The sequence below is a fragment of the Tupaia chinensis genome, unplaced genomic scaffold, assembly GCF_000334495.1.
Source record: "Tupaia chinensis unplaced genomic scaffold, TupChi_1.0 Scaffold000146_1, whole genome shotgun sequence".
Classification (NCBI taxonomy): Eukaryota; Metazoa; Chordata; class Mammalia; order Scandentia; family Tupaiidae; genus Tupaia; species Tupaia belangeri.
The window spans coordinates 7,529,665-7,543,108 of NW_006159616.1; the positions used below are offsets into that span (position 1 = coordinate 7,529,665).

Consider the following 13,444-nt stretch of genomic DNA (forward strand, 5'->3'; position numbering starts at 1 on the left):
TTAAAACTCACGCCGGGTGCGTGTGTGCGTGCCCAAGATCCCAAGAGGAGAATGGAGGAGAAGGGATTGCGGCGTGGCCATCCCCCCTGGGGGGTGATTTCACGCTTTCTGTCTCTCTGTCTCTCTCTGTCTGTCTGGCGAGCGCACGCGCCCTATAGCAAAAACCTCTAAAAAAATAGATAGTTAAATAGTAATTCTTTAAAAAAGAGAGAGAGCCAGATCTTAAATGACCAACAGTACAGTTTGAGTCCCAGACCCAGTGACTTGAAAAACAGCGCATGTGTGTATGTGTGCCTCGAATCTTGACAGAGCGGAGAAGTGAAGAAGAAGGGATTGTGGCTTGACCGTGCCCTATTTGGGAGTGCTTTCTTCCTCCCTCTTTCTGTCTCTCTCTAGTGAGTGCATGGGCCCTCTGATAACTAAAAATCAAGCTAACATGGGGCCAGCCTGTGCTGTGGTAGTTAAGTTTTGGACTGTGGTTCAAATCCCGAACCTGGAGGCTTGCTTTCTCACTTTACCTTTGTCTCTGTCTCTCTGTTTCTCTCTGCTGAGCTCATGTGCCCTGTAGAAAATTAAAAATAATAATGACAGTAAATAAAAATTAAATAATTCTTTTTTAAAAATCAAGCAAATGGGACCAGCAATTGGCGTAATGGCTATGTCGCTGGGTTCCCATGTAGTCGACCGCAGTTCTAGTCCCAGACCCAGTGGCTTAAACTCACGCTGGGCGCATATGTGTGTGTGCCCAAGATCCCTAGAGGAGAATGGAGGGGAAGGGATTGCGGCATGGCCGTCCCCCCGGGGGATGATTTCTCGCTTTCTGTCTCTCTCTGTCTTTCTGGTGAACACATGTGCCCTATAGCAAAAAAAAATCTAAAAAAAAAAATCAAGTAAACAAACCAACTAACAAAGAAATGTAGATTCTGATCCAGTTGGTCTAAGAGAGCTGAGTCTGTTTTATTTTATTTTTTTCTTTTATGCCAGAGGGCGTGCCACTTGCTGGAGAGAGCCACTGAAGGAGAAAGCACTGCCTACAGGGCACGGTCACACCGCAACCCCTTTCCTCCCTCTGTTCCTCCTTTTGCGATTTTGGACTTGCGCACACATGTGCCCACCCATTTTTCCAGCCGCTGGGTCTGGGACTCAAACTGCACAGTTGGCCACGTGGGACCCACTTGCTTCAAGCACCATGCCAACCTGGCCCACTGGGTCTGTTTCCAAACCAGCCCCAGCTCCTAGGGGACGCTGGTGCTGCCAGTCCATGAGACACACTGTGAGTAACAAGGGACTAACAGGTTTCAGAGCTACGGTTCTCTGAGATTTGAGATCCAAACTCTTAGAGTTTTCACACAAGACATTGCGTGTGATAGGATCTTTCATATAATCTTAGGAACTTCACATTGATATCTCATACATGTGAGGGTTGGGCTCGAGCTATTTAATACTAATGATGGCTGAGGACTAAGTGTGTGAACAATCTGATTTTTTTTTCTTAGAAATTATCGGATATTTTTCTATGCAAAAACATGTCATGACTTTTCCAATGACCCAATTGCATAGGGCTGGCTCCGTGGCCTGGTGGATAAGGCAGCCAAATCCCATGTGGCCAAACATAGTTAAAATTTCAGGCCCAGCAACTTGAAAGACATGCTGGGTGTGTGTGTGCACGTGTGTGTGCACGTGTGCACAAAATCCTAGCCACATGGAGAAATGGAGGAGCAGGGATTGCAGTGTAGCAAAATCCTAGCCACATAGAGAAATGGAGGAGCAGGGATTGCAGTGTAACCATGCCCCACTAGGGGGCGCTTTATCCCTCTGTCTGTCTCTCTCTCTGGCCAGCGCCGGTGCCCTCTGGCTATTAGAAAGAGGCACTTAGGCCAGCCTCTTTGTGTCCCAGGCCTCTGTCAAGCTGGGGTGAGTACTGAGAACCATGGTTAGTCCTGAGGAAGTCCTTAAGATGAGACTGTCCGACACAAGGTTGAAGGGACGAGTGCAGGATTGACCCCCCTGCCCTCACCTGGCTCCCTCCTTGACCAGGGCTGCTTGAGCGGCCAGTGCTGCCCCCTCCTGTGGCCATCGACACTGCCAGCTACAAGATCTTCGTGTCTGGGAAGAGTGGTGTGGGCAAGACAGCGCTGGTGGCCAAGCTGGCTGGCCTGGAGGTGCCCGTGGTGCACCACGAAACTACAGGTGAGTGGGCCCCAACCCTTTGCCCATCCTTCCCTAGGGTGAAGGAAAGAACCTGGCTCACTCTGCCCCTCACTCTGTGCCCTTGGGAAGTCACATCGCTTCACTGAGCCTGCATTGGCTCCTCTGTCCCAGCAGTGGTGGTGACATGCCCAACACCAGGCTGGCACAAGGCAGGTGCTCAGGAGACACTAGTCTTCTGTTTCTTTCACTGAATGCTGATTGGCCCATCACAGTGTAGCATCCTGCAGTGCCCCAGGACCTTGGGGTCTCCCTGTACCCATGAATTATGCTGCTTTGTCATGGCTAGGGCTGCATCTTCCTGACTGAGGCTCCTCCAGGGCAGGTCCCTGTTTCCCCCGGATCTCACCCTCCCAGGTCAGGGACTGTGCTTTGCCAATCAGACAAGGGCTCCACCAGTCCTGTTCCTTCCTGGCCTCCCACCCCTCTCTACCTCTGCCTCTCCCAAGCTAAATTGCTAACTCCGACCCTCCTCAGGCATCCAGACCACCGTTGTATTTTGGCCAGCCAAGCTGCAGGCCAGCGACCGTGTCGTCATGTTCCGCTTTGAGTTCTGGGACTGTGGGGAGTCTGCACTCAAGAAGTTTGATCACATGCTGCCGGTGAGCAGGCAGGTGGGCCTGAGTGGGCTCCAGAAGGGGCTGGTAATCTGAGGGGTGCTTCTGAGTACAGATGTCTGAGCCAGGCCTGACTTGTCTGCCGGTCGGGCATGAATGACCTGAGGGCACGGCCCTGGGCAGTAGAACTCTGAGCTAGCACTGAGGACTGGGTCTCAGCCCAGCCCGAATCTGCCCTAGGACCAGCCGCTCCCTGCTCTGGGTCTCAGTTTCCCAGTCTGTGAAAGGAGAGATTGTTACTGATACTTCCCAGGGCCCTGTAGCGATAGGAGGGTCTAGCCCAGTGTTTGTGTGCTTGTGTGCCTCTCCACCTCCAGGCTTGCCAGGAGAAAACAGACGCCTTCCTCTTCCTCTTCTCCTTCACCGACCGTGCCTCCTTTGAAGACCTCCCTGCACAGCTGGCCCTTGTGGCAGGTGAAGCCCCTGGTGTCGTCAGGATGGTCATCGGCTCCAAGTATCCTTAGGGTGGCTCGTGGGACTTTCAGAGGCCACCTTTGACAAGGCAAGAGGGTTAGGACCCTGCCTCTGCCCCTCTGAGAGGTTCAGCTGTGAGCTTTTTGTTAAAGGGTACAGCGGGGCCTGCCCTAGACACTGGGCGTGGGGCTCCAGGGAAGAGGGGAAGCTGGGTCTGATGGGGGGTGAGCTGAAGTCCCACCAGGCTCCTTGACCCACCTCTAGATTTGACCAGTACATGCACACGGATGTGCCCGAGCGTGACCTCACAGCCTTCCGGCAGGCCTGGGAGCTGCCCCTCCTGCGGGTGAAGAGTGTACCAGGGCGGCGGCTGGCTGATGGCCACACGCTGGATGGGAGGGCTGGGCTGGCTGATATCGCCCACGTGCTCAATGGCCTTGCTGAGCAGCTGTGGCACCAGGACCAGGTGGCAGCTGGTCTGCTTCCCAAGCCCCCACCCCCAGAGAACACCCCTGGCTGAGGGCTGGTGGCATCCCAAATGGGCATCTGTAATCTCCACTACCTCCCTTAGGTAACCCAGGTTGGAAGGCAGGACCTAGGGCCTAAGGCTGAGACAGACTTTTTTTTTTTAAGTGTATCTATTTTATTCATGATAGTCGATATACAGCCACACACATGAGAAAGACAGAGAACAAGACAGTCACCCTCACCTCCATAATCTCCTTCCTCCAGCCCGCTAGTTATCAGGATTTTGGGCACACCTGCCTGGTGTGTTTCAGGTCAGTGAGGAACCCAAACCATGGTCGGCCATGTGGCTTCCAGCACGGCAGTTCGGTATGTTGCCACCTGTGCCAGAGGCTGGGCCTAGCAGAAATACTGATCCCACCTCGAAGGCTAGCCAGTGATGTCTGGTCAGGGAGGACATGACCCGAGAAGGCTCCTGCTGGAGCAACCCTTTCTTGGCAGCGTTCATGGCAGTGAGGGTCGGGAGTGGGCACTGGGCTCTGGGGAAGGGACCCGGAGTTCAGACATCTCCTCTCCCTTCTCATTGCCCTCCCCACTCTGGTGACACCAAGGGAGGGTGACTGGGTGCCTCAGCAGGGCCCTGGACCTCAAGTGACTTCAATCAAGCACCTCTATCAGTTGAGGAAGCACCATCTGTTGTAACACATAAACCTGGAAATCTCAGCGGTTAAGGCTGTGAAAGTGTGTTTTCTTGCTTAGAGCTCACTCAGGAGGGGCGAAGGTGGGTATGGCAGCTGGGCTCCATGCACTCATTCAGAGACCCATGCCCTACGATCTAGCCCTGGGGTATCAACATCCAGTCAGCGGATGGAATGAATGTCAGGGAGAGTCATCTAGGAGGTTTCTTTTCTTTTTTTTTACAGTAGAGTTGTTTGTTTGTTTGTTTGTTTGTTTAAGAATTATTTTGGAACCAGGAGTTGGCGTAATGGCTATGTAGCTGGACTCCCATGTAGTCAACCGTGGTTGACCCAGTGTCTTATACTCATGCCGGGCATGTGTGCGTGCATGCCCAAGATCCTGAGAGGAGAAAGGAAGAGAAAAGATTGCAGCATGGCCATTCCCCCCGGGGGGTGATTTCTTGCTTTCTGTCTGTCTGTCTCTCTCTCTCTCTGTCTGGCGAGCGCACGCGCCCTATAGCAAAAACCTCTCCAAAGGAAAAAAAAAAAAGATAAAGAATTATTTTATTTAACTTTATTTATTATTATTATTCTAATATTTTCAGAGAGAGAGAAAGAGGGAAAGTGAGAAAGCCTCTAGGTCCGGGACTTGAACCATGGTTGGCCATGTGGTCCAGCAGCCTTAACCACCATGACACCTGCCAGCCCCACCCAGGAAGATTCTATGGACCAGGCCTAGGGTGGTGGGCCCACATTCCATTGGCCAGCACCAGCCACCTGGTCACACGAAGCTGCAGGGAAGGCTGGGAAGAGCTGTCTACCCTTGTGTCCAGCGGGTGAGCAGTTCACTCTGCAGTGCCTTTTGTGATCAGGAATCTGTCAGTCTGCCCTTAGGACAGGAAATCAGAAAGCAGCCCTGGACAGGGCCAAGGACCATGCCAGGTGAGTTTAAGGGTGAGTTGGCCTGACAGGTAGCTCTACCCTGTGGCAGCCAGCAAGGACAGGAGCTAGACCTGCATGAGCAGGCTGAGGTAGGGGTGAGGGGAAGGGGCTGTGGGAGGGGCCTTTATTCTCTCACCCTTGATACCTTGCCCAACCCCAGAGATGGACCCCTGGACTAAGGTCTGGCCTGAGTCCGACCCAACCAGGAGGGCCCTAGAGTCCCCAAGTATAGCAATCCCCAAACCAGTTGTCCCCTGAAGCCCCCTCTTGAGAAAGCAGCCCTGGCAGGTCTGCATAGCTCACACGCACCCGGCATGATCACATGCTCACACACACCACATGGGTACTCCTGGCTCACAAGGGAGGCCTGTGTGCACTGTTCTCACGGGTGCACACGCACCCTTCTCATAAGTACACCTCTGACACGCATACTTGAGAACACTGCGTGCATATCTGTGCCCACTGCCAGTCTGTCCACCCTGGCACTTCCAGGGCCTGGGCCAGAGAAAGGACTGATTTCAGCACCTTTTTACCCCCAGCTCAGGCTCAGAGCTAGACCTACCCCAAAAAGGAATATCCCTGGGGAGTCCCAGAGCCCCATGAGGCCATTCACACTCATGGACTGTGGGCTTCCCCGCTGGAGCCCTCAGCCCCCTGCCAGACTTTCCCCATCTGTCCTGACTCCAGTGGACCTCCCTTACCTGGGCAGCAGCAAAGTGTGGGAGAATGACCAGGTGAAGGCAGCCCTGGGCCTGGCCGTGACCCTCCAGTGCAGATACTCAGCACCGTGTCATCCCAGCCAGTTACCGGCATCCACTTCCCGGGAAAGGCGGCTTCCCATCCCTCTGGGGCACTGAGTCAGCCACGAACTGGAAGGCTCTCTGGAGGAATAGCCCAGATCCTTCCCCTGGCTTTCTCCTGGTTAGCACCACCCTGATGAGAAAGCTGATCCTTCACCCAACTGCTTCTGAACCGGAGGTGAACAGTTCCCTCCTGAGTCCCTGGGCAAGAACAAAGAGGAGACAGCCATGGGGCTGCAGCTCAGAGAGCCTGGTTCTAGCCGAGCCAGGTCTGCTTCCTCAGCTCCTCCACGCCAGCCCCACTGCCACAGTGGTATTCAGTAGGCCGCCCCCAGCACTGGAGGCCTCCCTCAAAGTGCAGAAGTGAGAGGGAGGAGCTTGCTGCAGAGCCTTAATTCTTCTAGAAGCTGAGGCGTGTGCTTCCCGGACAGGTTGTCTCTGGGCAGGCCCTGTGGACAGAGGGTGAAAAGAGACTTCATGGGCTGTGACCTGTGCTGTCACAGTGCCCGGCAGTCAGAGGGGCCTTTGCCTGGCTTAAAGCTTTGCTGTTGGCAGTCTCGGACTTCTTAGTACTTTGGGAACAAGGGTCCACAATTTCATTTTGCACGGATTCCCCACAGATTACGTTGTCCAGGGAGGGAATCTGGCTGGAGGTAAAGGTTATTTTCTTAGGGCCTTGGAGGCAGAGACTGCCTCTCTGGAGTGTGAACAGGTCACCAGGAAGCCACTTCCTCATGTTGGTGCCAGAAGTCCCACCATTAGGCTAAACCTAACCGACTCAGAAGCAAGCAAACACCGCAGACTCGCTAGCCTGCTGCTTGGGTCCTGACACTCCTGGAAGAAAGGGCTGGCGGGTATGCCCCAGGGGGTGGACCCAGGGCCCTGAAACTCTGGACTTGGATTTGCTGTCTTCCCCAAGAGTAGGAGCAAGCCCTGCCCTGGTGGTGTTTGTCCCAGTCTCCTCATCCTTCCGCACACGGGGACTGGCTCTCAGGGAGTCCCAAGTCCCTTCCCTATGGATAGGCTTTTGCCAAAAGTCATGGTGCCAGGAAGCAGCCCTGGTGCTCTGAGCCCTCTCCTCCCCTCCCTTCTGAGTCCGCCCCTCACAGGCTCCCACGTGGTTCTCTGCTTTTCCTCCCCCACACTCACAGCAGCCCCTAGGAGGAGAAATACGGCGCTGGCCTCTCATGCCCCTCCCCCCCAGCCCAGGGCCACACTTGGCTGGTACCCTGCCTGCTGCCAGCAGGAGCTCCAGCCTTTTGGGCAATAAGGAGGACCCTGGCAAGGTCTGGCTCCAGAATGAGGAAGGGGATGCAGGAGACAGAACTGCAGAGGCTGTTGAGCCGGCCCCAGGGACCTTGGGTGAGTACAGGGTGGGAAGGGGCTTGCTGGTCATGACCTAGCGCTCCTTACTTCCTGGGCAGCCTGGTGCCAGCCAGGACCCCCACATGCCAGGCCCAGAACTGGGGGTGAGATCTGTGCCCAGAATTTGGGGATGGGTAAAAACTCAGAGTCCAGGACAATGTGGAGGCAAATTCTGAAGGACTGATGGGGGTAGGTTAGGATGGAGTCCCAGCCTTCTCTGGGACCTCAGACCCAGAGACTAGACCATGGGGAAGAGGGCAGGAAGGAGCTGGTTTGGACTCTATTCTAAAAGGAAGGTGTGGATCCTAGGAGGAAGGGAAGGGACTGAGGCTTAGGGGGTCGTGGGGAGGACAGCAAAGAAAACTGAGTGACCTTAGGTTGCTCACTGTGCATCTCATGGGCGGTTGCCACATCTGTGAAGTGGAGGTAACAGTAGCTCCCATTTCTTAAGAGTCCTGAGGTGTAAGTGCGCTTAAATGTTTAGCACCTGGTGCAGCCTTCAAGGGCCCAATAAATGCTGGCTATTATCATCGTCCTCCTAATATGGCAGTGGGTGGTTCTTGAGCTGAGAGTAATGGAGAGGAAGGAGCACCAGGATAGCACCGAGAGCGCCTCCATTGTTACACTTTATATTTAGCCATTGCTGGGCGGGCTGGTGGGCGGAGGGAGGGCCAGCCCAGCTGGGCGGTTGAGAAGCTCCTGGCACCCTCACCCCGGTGCCTATCGCATCTAGTACGGCGATGGCACCAGGGACAAGGACCCAGACAACGACCGCACATGTGCCTCCCGCAGCCGCATTAACGCCCAGGACTCCAGAGGCAACTTTTTCCGAGATGGGAAAACCAAAATCGGTGAGACTTGGGCCAGTCTCGACTCATCCCCAAGTCACCTCCTTGACCAGAGTAGCTAAATCCTGGTCCCTCCTTTAAATCATCTTTCTTCCTCAAAGAATACTAGTATTTTTTCTCTCTCTCTCTTTTTAACCCCCCCCCATTATTATCATTATTATTATTTTAAAACTTGCTATAAAGAGTGTGTGCTGGGTTGGGTGGGGAGAGAGGGAGAGTGAGAAAGGACCCTCCGGGGTATGACGTCTCTGCAATCCCTGCGCCTTCATTCTCCTCTGAATTTTGGGCACTCACTCAGAGGCCGCTGGCATGTCTTTCAAGCTGCGGGTCCAGGTAGGATCTAGCCTTACCACTACACAACCGGCCGACCCTTCCCTGACTTCCTGCAGTCGGCGGTTCCACCTTCAGCTAACCCTAACCTTTCCTCCTTCTGGTGCAACTTTCCTTTAATTCTGGCGTTAGTGGAAATGATACACCTAGAGCCCACTCCCACCAAGGAGAGACGTTCCTTTAAATCATCTTTCTTCCTCAAAGAATACTAGTATTTTTTTCTCTCTCTCTCTTTTTAACCCCCCCCCATTATTATCATTATTATTATTTTAAAACTTGCTATAAAGAGTGTGTGCTGGGTTGGGTGGGGAGAGAGGGAGAGTGAGAAAGGACCCTCCGGGGTATGACGTCTCTGCAATCCCTGCGCCTTCATTCTCCTCTGAATTTTGGGCACTCACTCAGAGGCCGCTGGCATGTCTTTCAAGCTGCGGGTCCAGGTAGGATCTAGCCTTACCACTACACAACCGGCCGACCCTTCCCTGACTTCCTGCAGTCGGCGGTTCCACCTTCAGCTAACCCTAACCTTTCCTCCTTCTGGTGCAACTTTCCTTTAATTCTGGCGTTAGTGGAAATGATACACCTAGAGCCCACTCCCACCAAGGAGAGACGTAGGACAGGGTGGGGCACACGGTTGCTAACTGTGCGCCCCACACACCCGCCCCTGCGATGGGACAGACTTCGTGCTTGTGTGGGAGGAGAAGCTGCGACCCCCGCGGCGGGCCGGCCGGCAGCGACTCCTGCAGCGGCGCTGGCGGGCTAAGTTCCAGCGGAACCTGCGCGCAGCGGGGCTGCTCCTCGAGGAGGTGAGCGTGGCGGGGCGGGTTGCACGGGCTCGGGTCTCGGAGGCCGACGCGCACTCCCTTAACTAGCTCTGTGACCTGCGAAAACTTCTGCACCTCATCTGAAAAAGGGGTTTGATAGTGGTTGGCCCCACAGAGGGGCTGCGATGGTTAACCGGGAAAGGTTAACCAAAGGGAAAGGTCAGTCGCTCTAGGACGCCGGCCCGCTCCGCGTCGGTCTCCACCTCTGAAATTCCCCTCGTTTGAGTTTCAAACGTGTGTCAGAGCGCCAGGAAACCCGCTTTTGAAGGCAGCAAGAGCCCGCGCTCTGAACAGGGATAGTAAGGGGAGGGGTTCGGGGATCCGGGCTCCCTTGAGATCCCGGCCCCCAGGAGCATAGCCAAACGGAGCGCGGCGCCCGCTCGGTGCACTTCGCCAAGCTGAGCGCGCCCTGGGAATTGCTGGTGTTCTACGCCGAGGAACTGAGCCTGCGCGCGCCGCTGCAGGTAGGAGGGGTGGGGGCGGGAAGGGTCACCCTGGGGGCGGAGTGTAGCCGGTGATCCTGCTCCTGACCGACCAAGGCCAGGCCCAACCCCGACTCGGATGGCTCTGCGGAACTGCTGCGGCGCCTGCGCCTGCCGAACCCTCTGCAACAGCACGTGCCTAACAAGCCTTTGGACTTCTACACGTGCTCCTTCCGCCGCTCCAAAATGGACAGGTGAGGAGCAGGGCGCCTCACAGTGGGCAAGACCTGTCTGAGGAGGGACGAGATGCCCGCTGCAGCCGCAGCCCAGTCCTTGCTCTTTGACAGGCGCTTTAGGGCACTTTAGGGCTCTGGCCCTGTCCTTTCTGCAACCGGGAGCCCTGGCCGTGTCCTAGTCCCTCCCCCTACATTCCCATCTGCTCAGTCTGCCTCAGATGCTCATCTCTCCACGGGACTCGCCCAGCCCAGGCTGAGCTGTGAGGGCAATTACACTGTCTGCTATTTGCAGCTGGCGCACCTCACCTCCGTGTCCCTAGCTAAGAGATAGAGGTTTCCGATTGGGCAGAGGACTGGGCTTCTGACCCCTGCTCTGCTCACAGATTTCTGGGCAGTGATTCCCACGACTCCTACTTCTCCAACACGCAGAGGCACCAAGTGGTGAGAAGGCTACTGGGGAGAGTCCAGATGGGACCTCAAAGGGACAGAACTGATGCCACGGCTCCTACCTGGCAGGTGGCAGAGATCCTGGCCCGCACAGTCTATGGGAAGCGGAAACATGCAGAAATGGGCATTGCCCGCCTGCTGGCCGAGGGCGTCTTCACTGCAGCCTTCCCACTGCATGAGGTAGAGCTGTCCTGAGCGCAGCTGTCCCAGGCCTGACAACGCGGCACAGCTGCGGCACCGCTGCGGCACCAGGAGAGAATTCTCCAACTTCCCTGCCACCCTCCCTTCTTCACACCCCAGGGCCCCTTTGAACTGCCTGGGTACCAGGTGCCTGGTGCAGATCTGAACCCTCGCCAATTGCTGTACTCATACTGGGCTTGCTGGGGACGCTGGCACAAGTACCAGCCCCTGGACCACATACGAGAGTACTTTGGGGAGAAGGTGGCCATCTATTTTGCCTGGCTAGGTGAGACTGGTTGGTGCTGGGGGCTGGGAGCTGGGCTTGAGTACAGAGATGACGGCTTATGAGGTTTCTGTCACTCTTCAGGCTTCTACACAGCTTGGCTGCTGCCTGCCGCCCTAGTGGGCACTCTGATCTTTATCTCTGGGCTTGTCACTATGGGCACCAATACCCCAGCGTGAGTGGCTGCAGGAGGGTTGGAGGATGGGCTGGGTGGGCCGAGTCAGGATCAGCGAGGAAGCCCTCTCAGCAAGGGCACCCTCTGCCCACAGAGAGGAGATCTGTGCCAGTGGAGGTGCCTTCCTCATGTGCCCGCTCTGCAATACCTGTGCCACATGGAATATTTCCGAGATCTGCCCCATGGCCAAGGTGAGCTAGGGAGAAGGGCAAGAAAACGGGCAGGTATTTGGGGCCCAGCCTGGCCCCGCCTGCTGGGCAGGGCAGTACTGGGATAGGCCCTGCAGTGTGCCCTCTCTCCCTCGCTGGCAGCTGGGCTACCTCTTTGACCACCCAGGAACTGTGTTCTTCAGCATCTTCATGTCCTTCTGGGCCATGGCTTTCCTGGAGCACTGGAAGCGCAAGAGCGCCACGCTGGCCCACCACTGGGACTGCAGTGACTTCCGGGATGAGGAGGTGATGTCCCCTCAGCCCTCTAGGCCCAGACCTCTCAGAGGCCAGATGGCATGCTGGGAAGGGCTCAGACTGTGGGGTCCAGCATCCTAGGACCCAAATCTGGCTTCTTCCACACTTTTTTTTGAGCCACTTTTCCCCCTCCCCTGACATCAGGGCAATGTAAATTTTGGTGAGAATATCCAGGGTGTTCAACTGGGCCCCAGACAGAGACCCTGCCTGGAAGAGGGCAAGAGGGAAAAGCAGTCCACTCACCCAGCCAGCCATCTGTCCATCCAAACACCTGCTCATCGATCCTGAGTCTGTTTGTTTCTCTCTATCTCCGCTGCCACACCCCCAGCTCTGCACCCCAGTCCAGGCCACCCTTCTCTCACCTGGACCACTGCAGTAACCTCCCAGCAGGTCTCCCTGCACCTGTGCCTCCCCCTTTAATCCATTCTCAGCTGCCAGAGTCATATTCTGAAAACACAGGTCACATCCTGTGTTACCCTCATGTGCAGTGCACTCAGGAAACCACCCAGCCCCTACAGGGGGCTACAAGGTCCTGTGTGAGCTGGCCTCGGTAGTTCTTCCCCACTGGCTCCTTGACTAGGGTTAGGTCATTTCTACCCCAGGGCCTTGGGGATGGCTGTTCTGTGCTAAAATCTCCCTCCTCCAGGGTTTGCATGGCCTACTGTCATTCAGGTCCAGATGTTACCTTCTTAGGCCTTTCATGAGCACCCGATCCAGAGGCTGCCTGTCACTGTTTTCATTCACCCCAGCATTTATCCCCATATTGCCTTGTGTACTTGTTTGTGATCTGTCTCCTGCCACTAGAATGTGAGCTCCATGAGAGCAGAGTCCTTGTGTGTAATGTTGACTGTGGTGTCCCAAGTGCCCAGAACCGTCTTTCTGGAAGGTGCTTAATAAATGTTTGTTGAATGAATCTACGAGTTACGAATCTGTCTCTCCACCTACTCATCTGTCCAGCCATCCATGTGACTCATTCAAACGTTAGGGTTATAGAAACTGACATCCAGATAAGGTATTTCAACAGAAATCATGTAATATAAGGTATTGGTTAAACAGGGGGGGCCTGCAGGTGGCGTGGTGGTTAAGGCACTGGACTCCCACATGGCCGACCATAGTTGGAGTGAAAATCACACTGGGTGTGTGTGCATGCATGCCCCAAATCCTGAGAGGACAATGGAGAAGGGATTGCGGCGTGGCCATCCCCACTAAGGGGTGATTTCTGACTTTCTCTTTGGAGAGCATACACACGCTATGGAAAAAGAAAAAACAAAAACAAAAAACAAGTGTTGGAGCACTGAAAAAGCAGAGACCATCAAGGTGGCAAAGTTAATGTCAATGGTACCCCGTGGAGAGTGCAGCACACAACTCAAGTGACTAAAAAGAGTGACCCTGCCTTTTTATACACTGTCCCTTCCCTGGAATGCTTCCTCTCCAATGTCCCCTTACTTAGCACCATGTTCTCTCTTTTTTTTTAGTAAGAATTATTTTATTTGGGGCCAGCAGGCGGCATGGTGGTTGAGAGCACTGGACTCCCACATGGCCAACCACAGTTTGAGTCCTGGACCTGGCGGCTTGCTTTCTCACTTCTCCTCTCTCTTGCTCTTGCTCTGTCCCTCTGTGGTCAGATTTAAATAAATAAATAAATAAAGTTAAACGCAGTAATTCTTTTTTTTTTTTTTGAGAGTTGTGTTTTTTTTTTTTTTTTTTTTTTTTTGCTATAGGGCCCATGCACTTTCCAGAAAGAACGAGA

The 13,444-nt window shown here is 54.7% G+C and overlaps 2 protein-coding genes across 7 annotated transcripts in view; both read left to right on the forward strand.

Moving 5' to 3' along the window:
• The window catches only part of CPLANE2 (ciliogenesis and planar polarity effector complex subunit 2), an 8,747-nt gene extending 4,312 nt beyond the window's left edge, over positions 1–4,435 (forward strand). For 4 of the 6 annotated variants that reach the window (XM_006145244.3, XM_006145242.3, XM_006145243.3 and 1 more), the window contains exons 3-6: positions 2,038–2,190; positions 2,686–2,822; positions 3,143–3,279; positions 3,504–4,435. In XM_006145244.3, the coding sequence (XP_006145306.1) occupies positions 2,038–2,190; positions 2,686–2,822; positions 3,143–3,279; positions 3,504–3,759 (683 nt within the window). In that variant the 3' untranslated portion in view covers positions 3,760–4,435. The remainder of the gene's footprint in view (positions 1–2,037; positions 2,191–2,685; positions 2,823–3,142; positions 3,280–3,503) is intronic. The other 2 variants (XM_006145245.3, XM_006145241.3) reach the window with 1 other exon arrangement.
• A 628-nt stretch (positions 4,436–5,063) lies between these two features.
• Positions 5,064–13,444, forward strand: part of ANO7 (anoctamin 7) — a 16,161-nt gene continuing 7,780 nt past the window's right edge. The window contains exons 1-11 of the mRNA XM_006145246.3: positions 5,064–7,485; positions 8,222–8,339; positions 9,342–9,469; positions 9,838–9,951; positions 10,027–10,163; positions 10,529–10,586; positions 10,662–10,772; positions 10,893–11,058; positions 11,140–11,230; positions 11,325–11,421; positions 11,542–11,685. Coding sequence (XP_006145308.1) covers positions 7,423–7,485; positions 8,222–8,339; positions 9,342–9,469; positions 9,838–9,951; positions 10,027–10,163; positions 10,529–10,586; positions 10,662–10,772; positions 10,893–11,058; positions 11,140–11,230; positions 11,325–11,421; positions 11,542–11,685 — 1,227 coding nt within the window. The 5' untranslated portion in view covers positions 5,064–7,422. The remainder of the gene's footprint in view (positions 7,486–8,221; positions 8,340–9,341; positions 9,470–9,837; positions 9,952–10,026; positions 10,164–10,528; positions 10,587–10,661; positions 10,773–10,892; positions 11,059–11,139; positions 11,231–11,324; positions 11,422–11,541; positions 11,686–13,444) is intronic.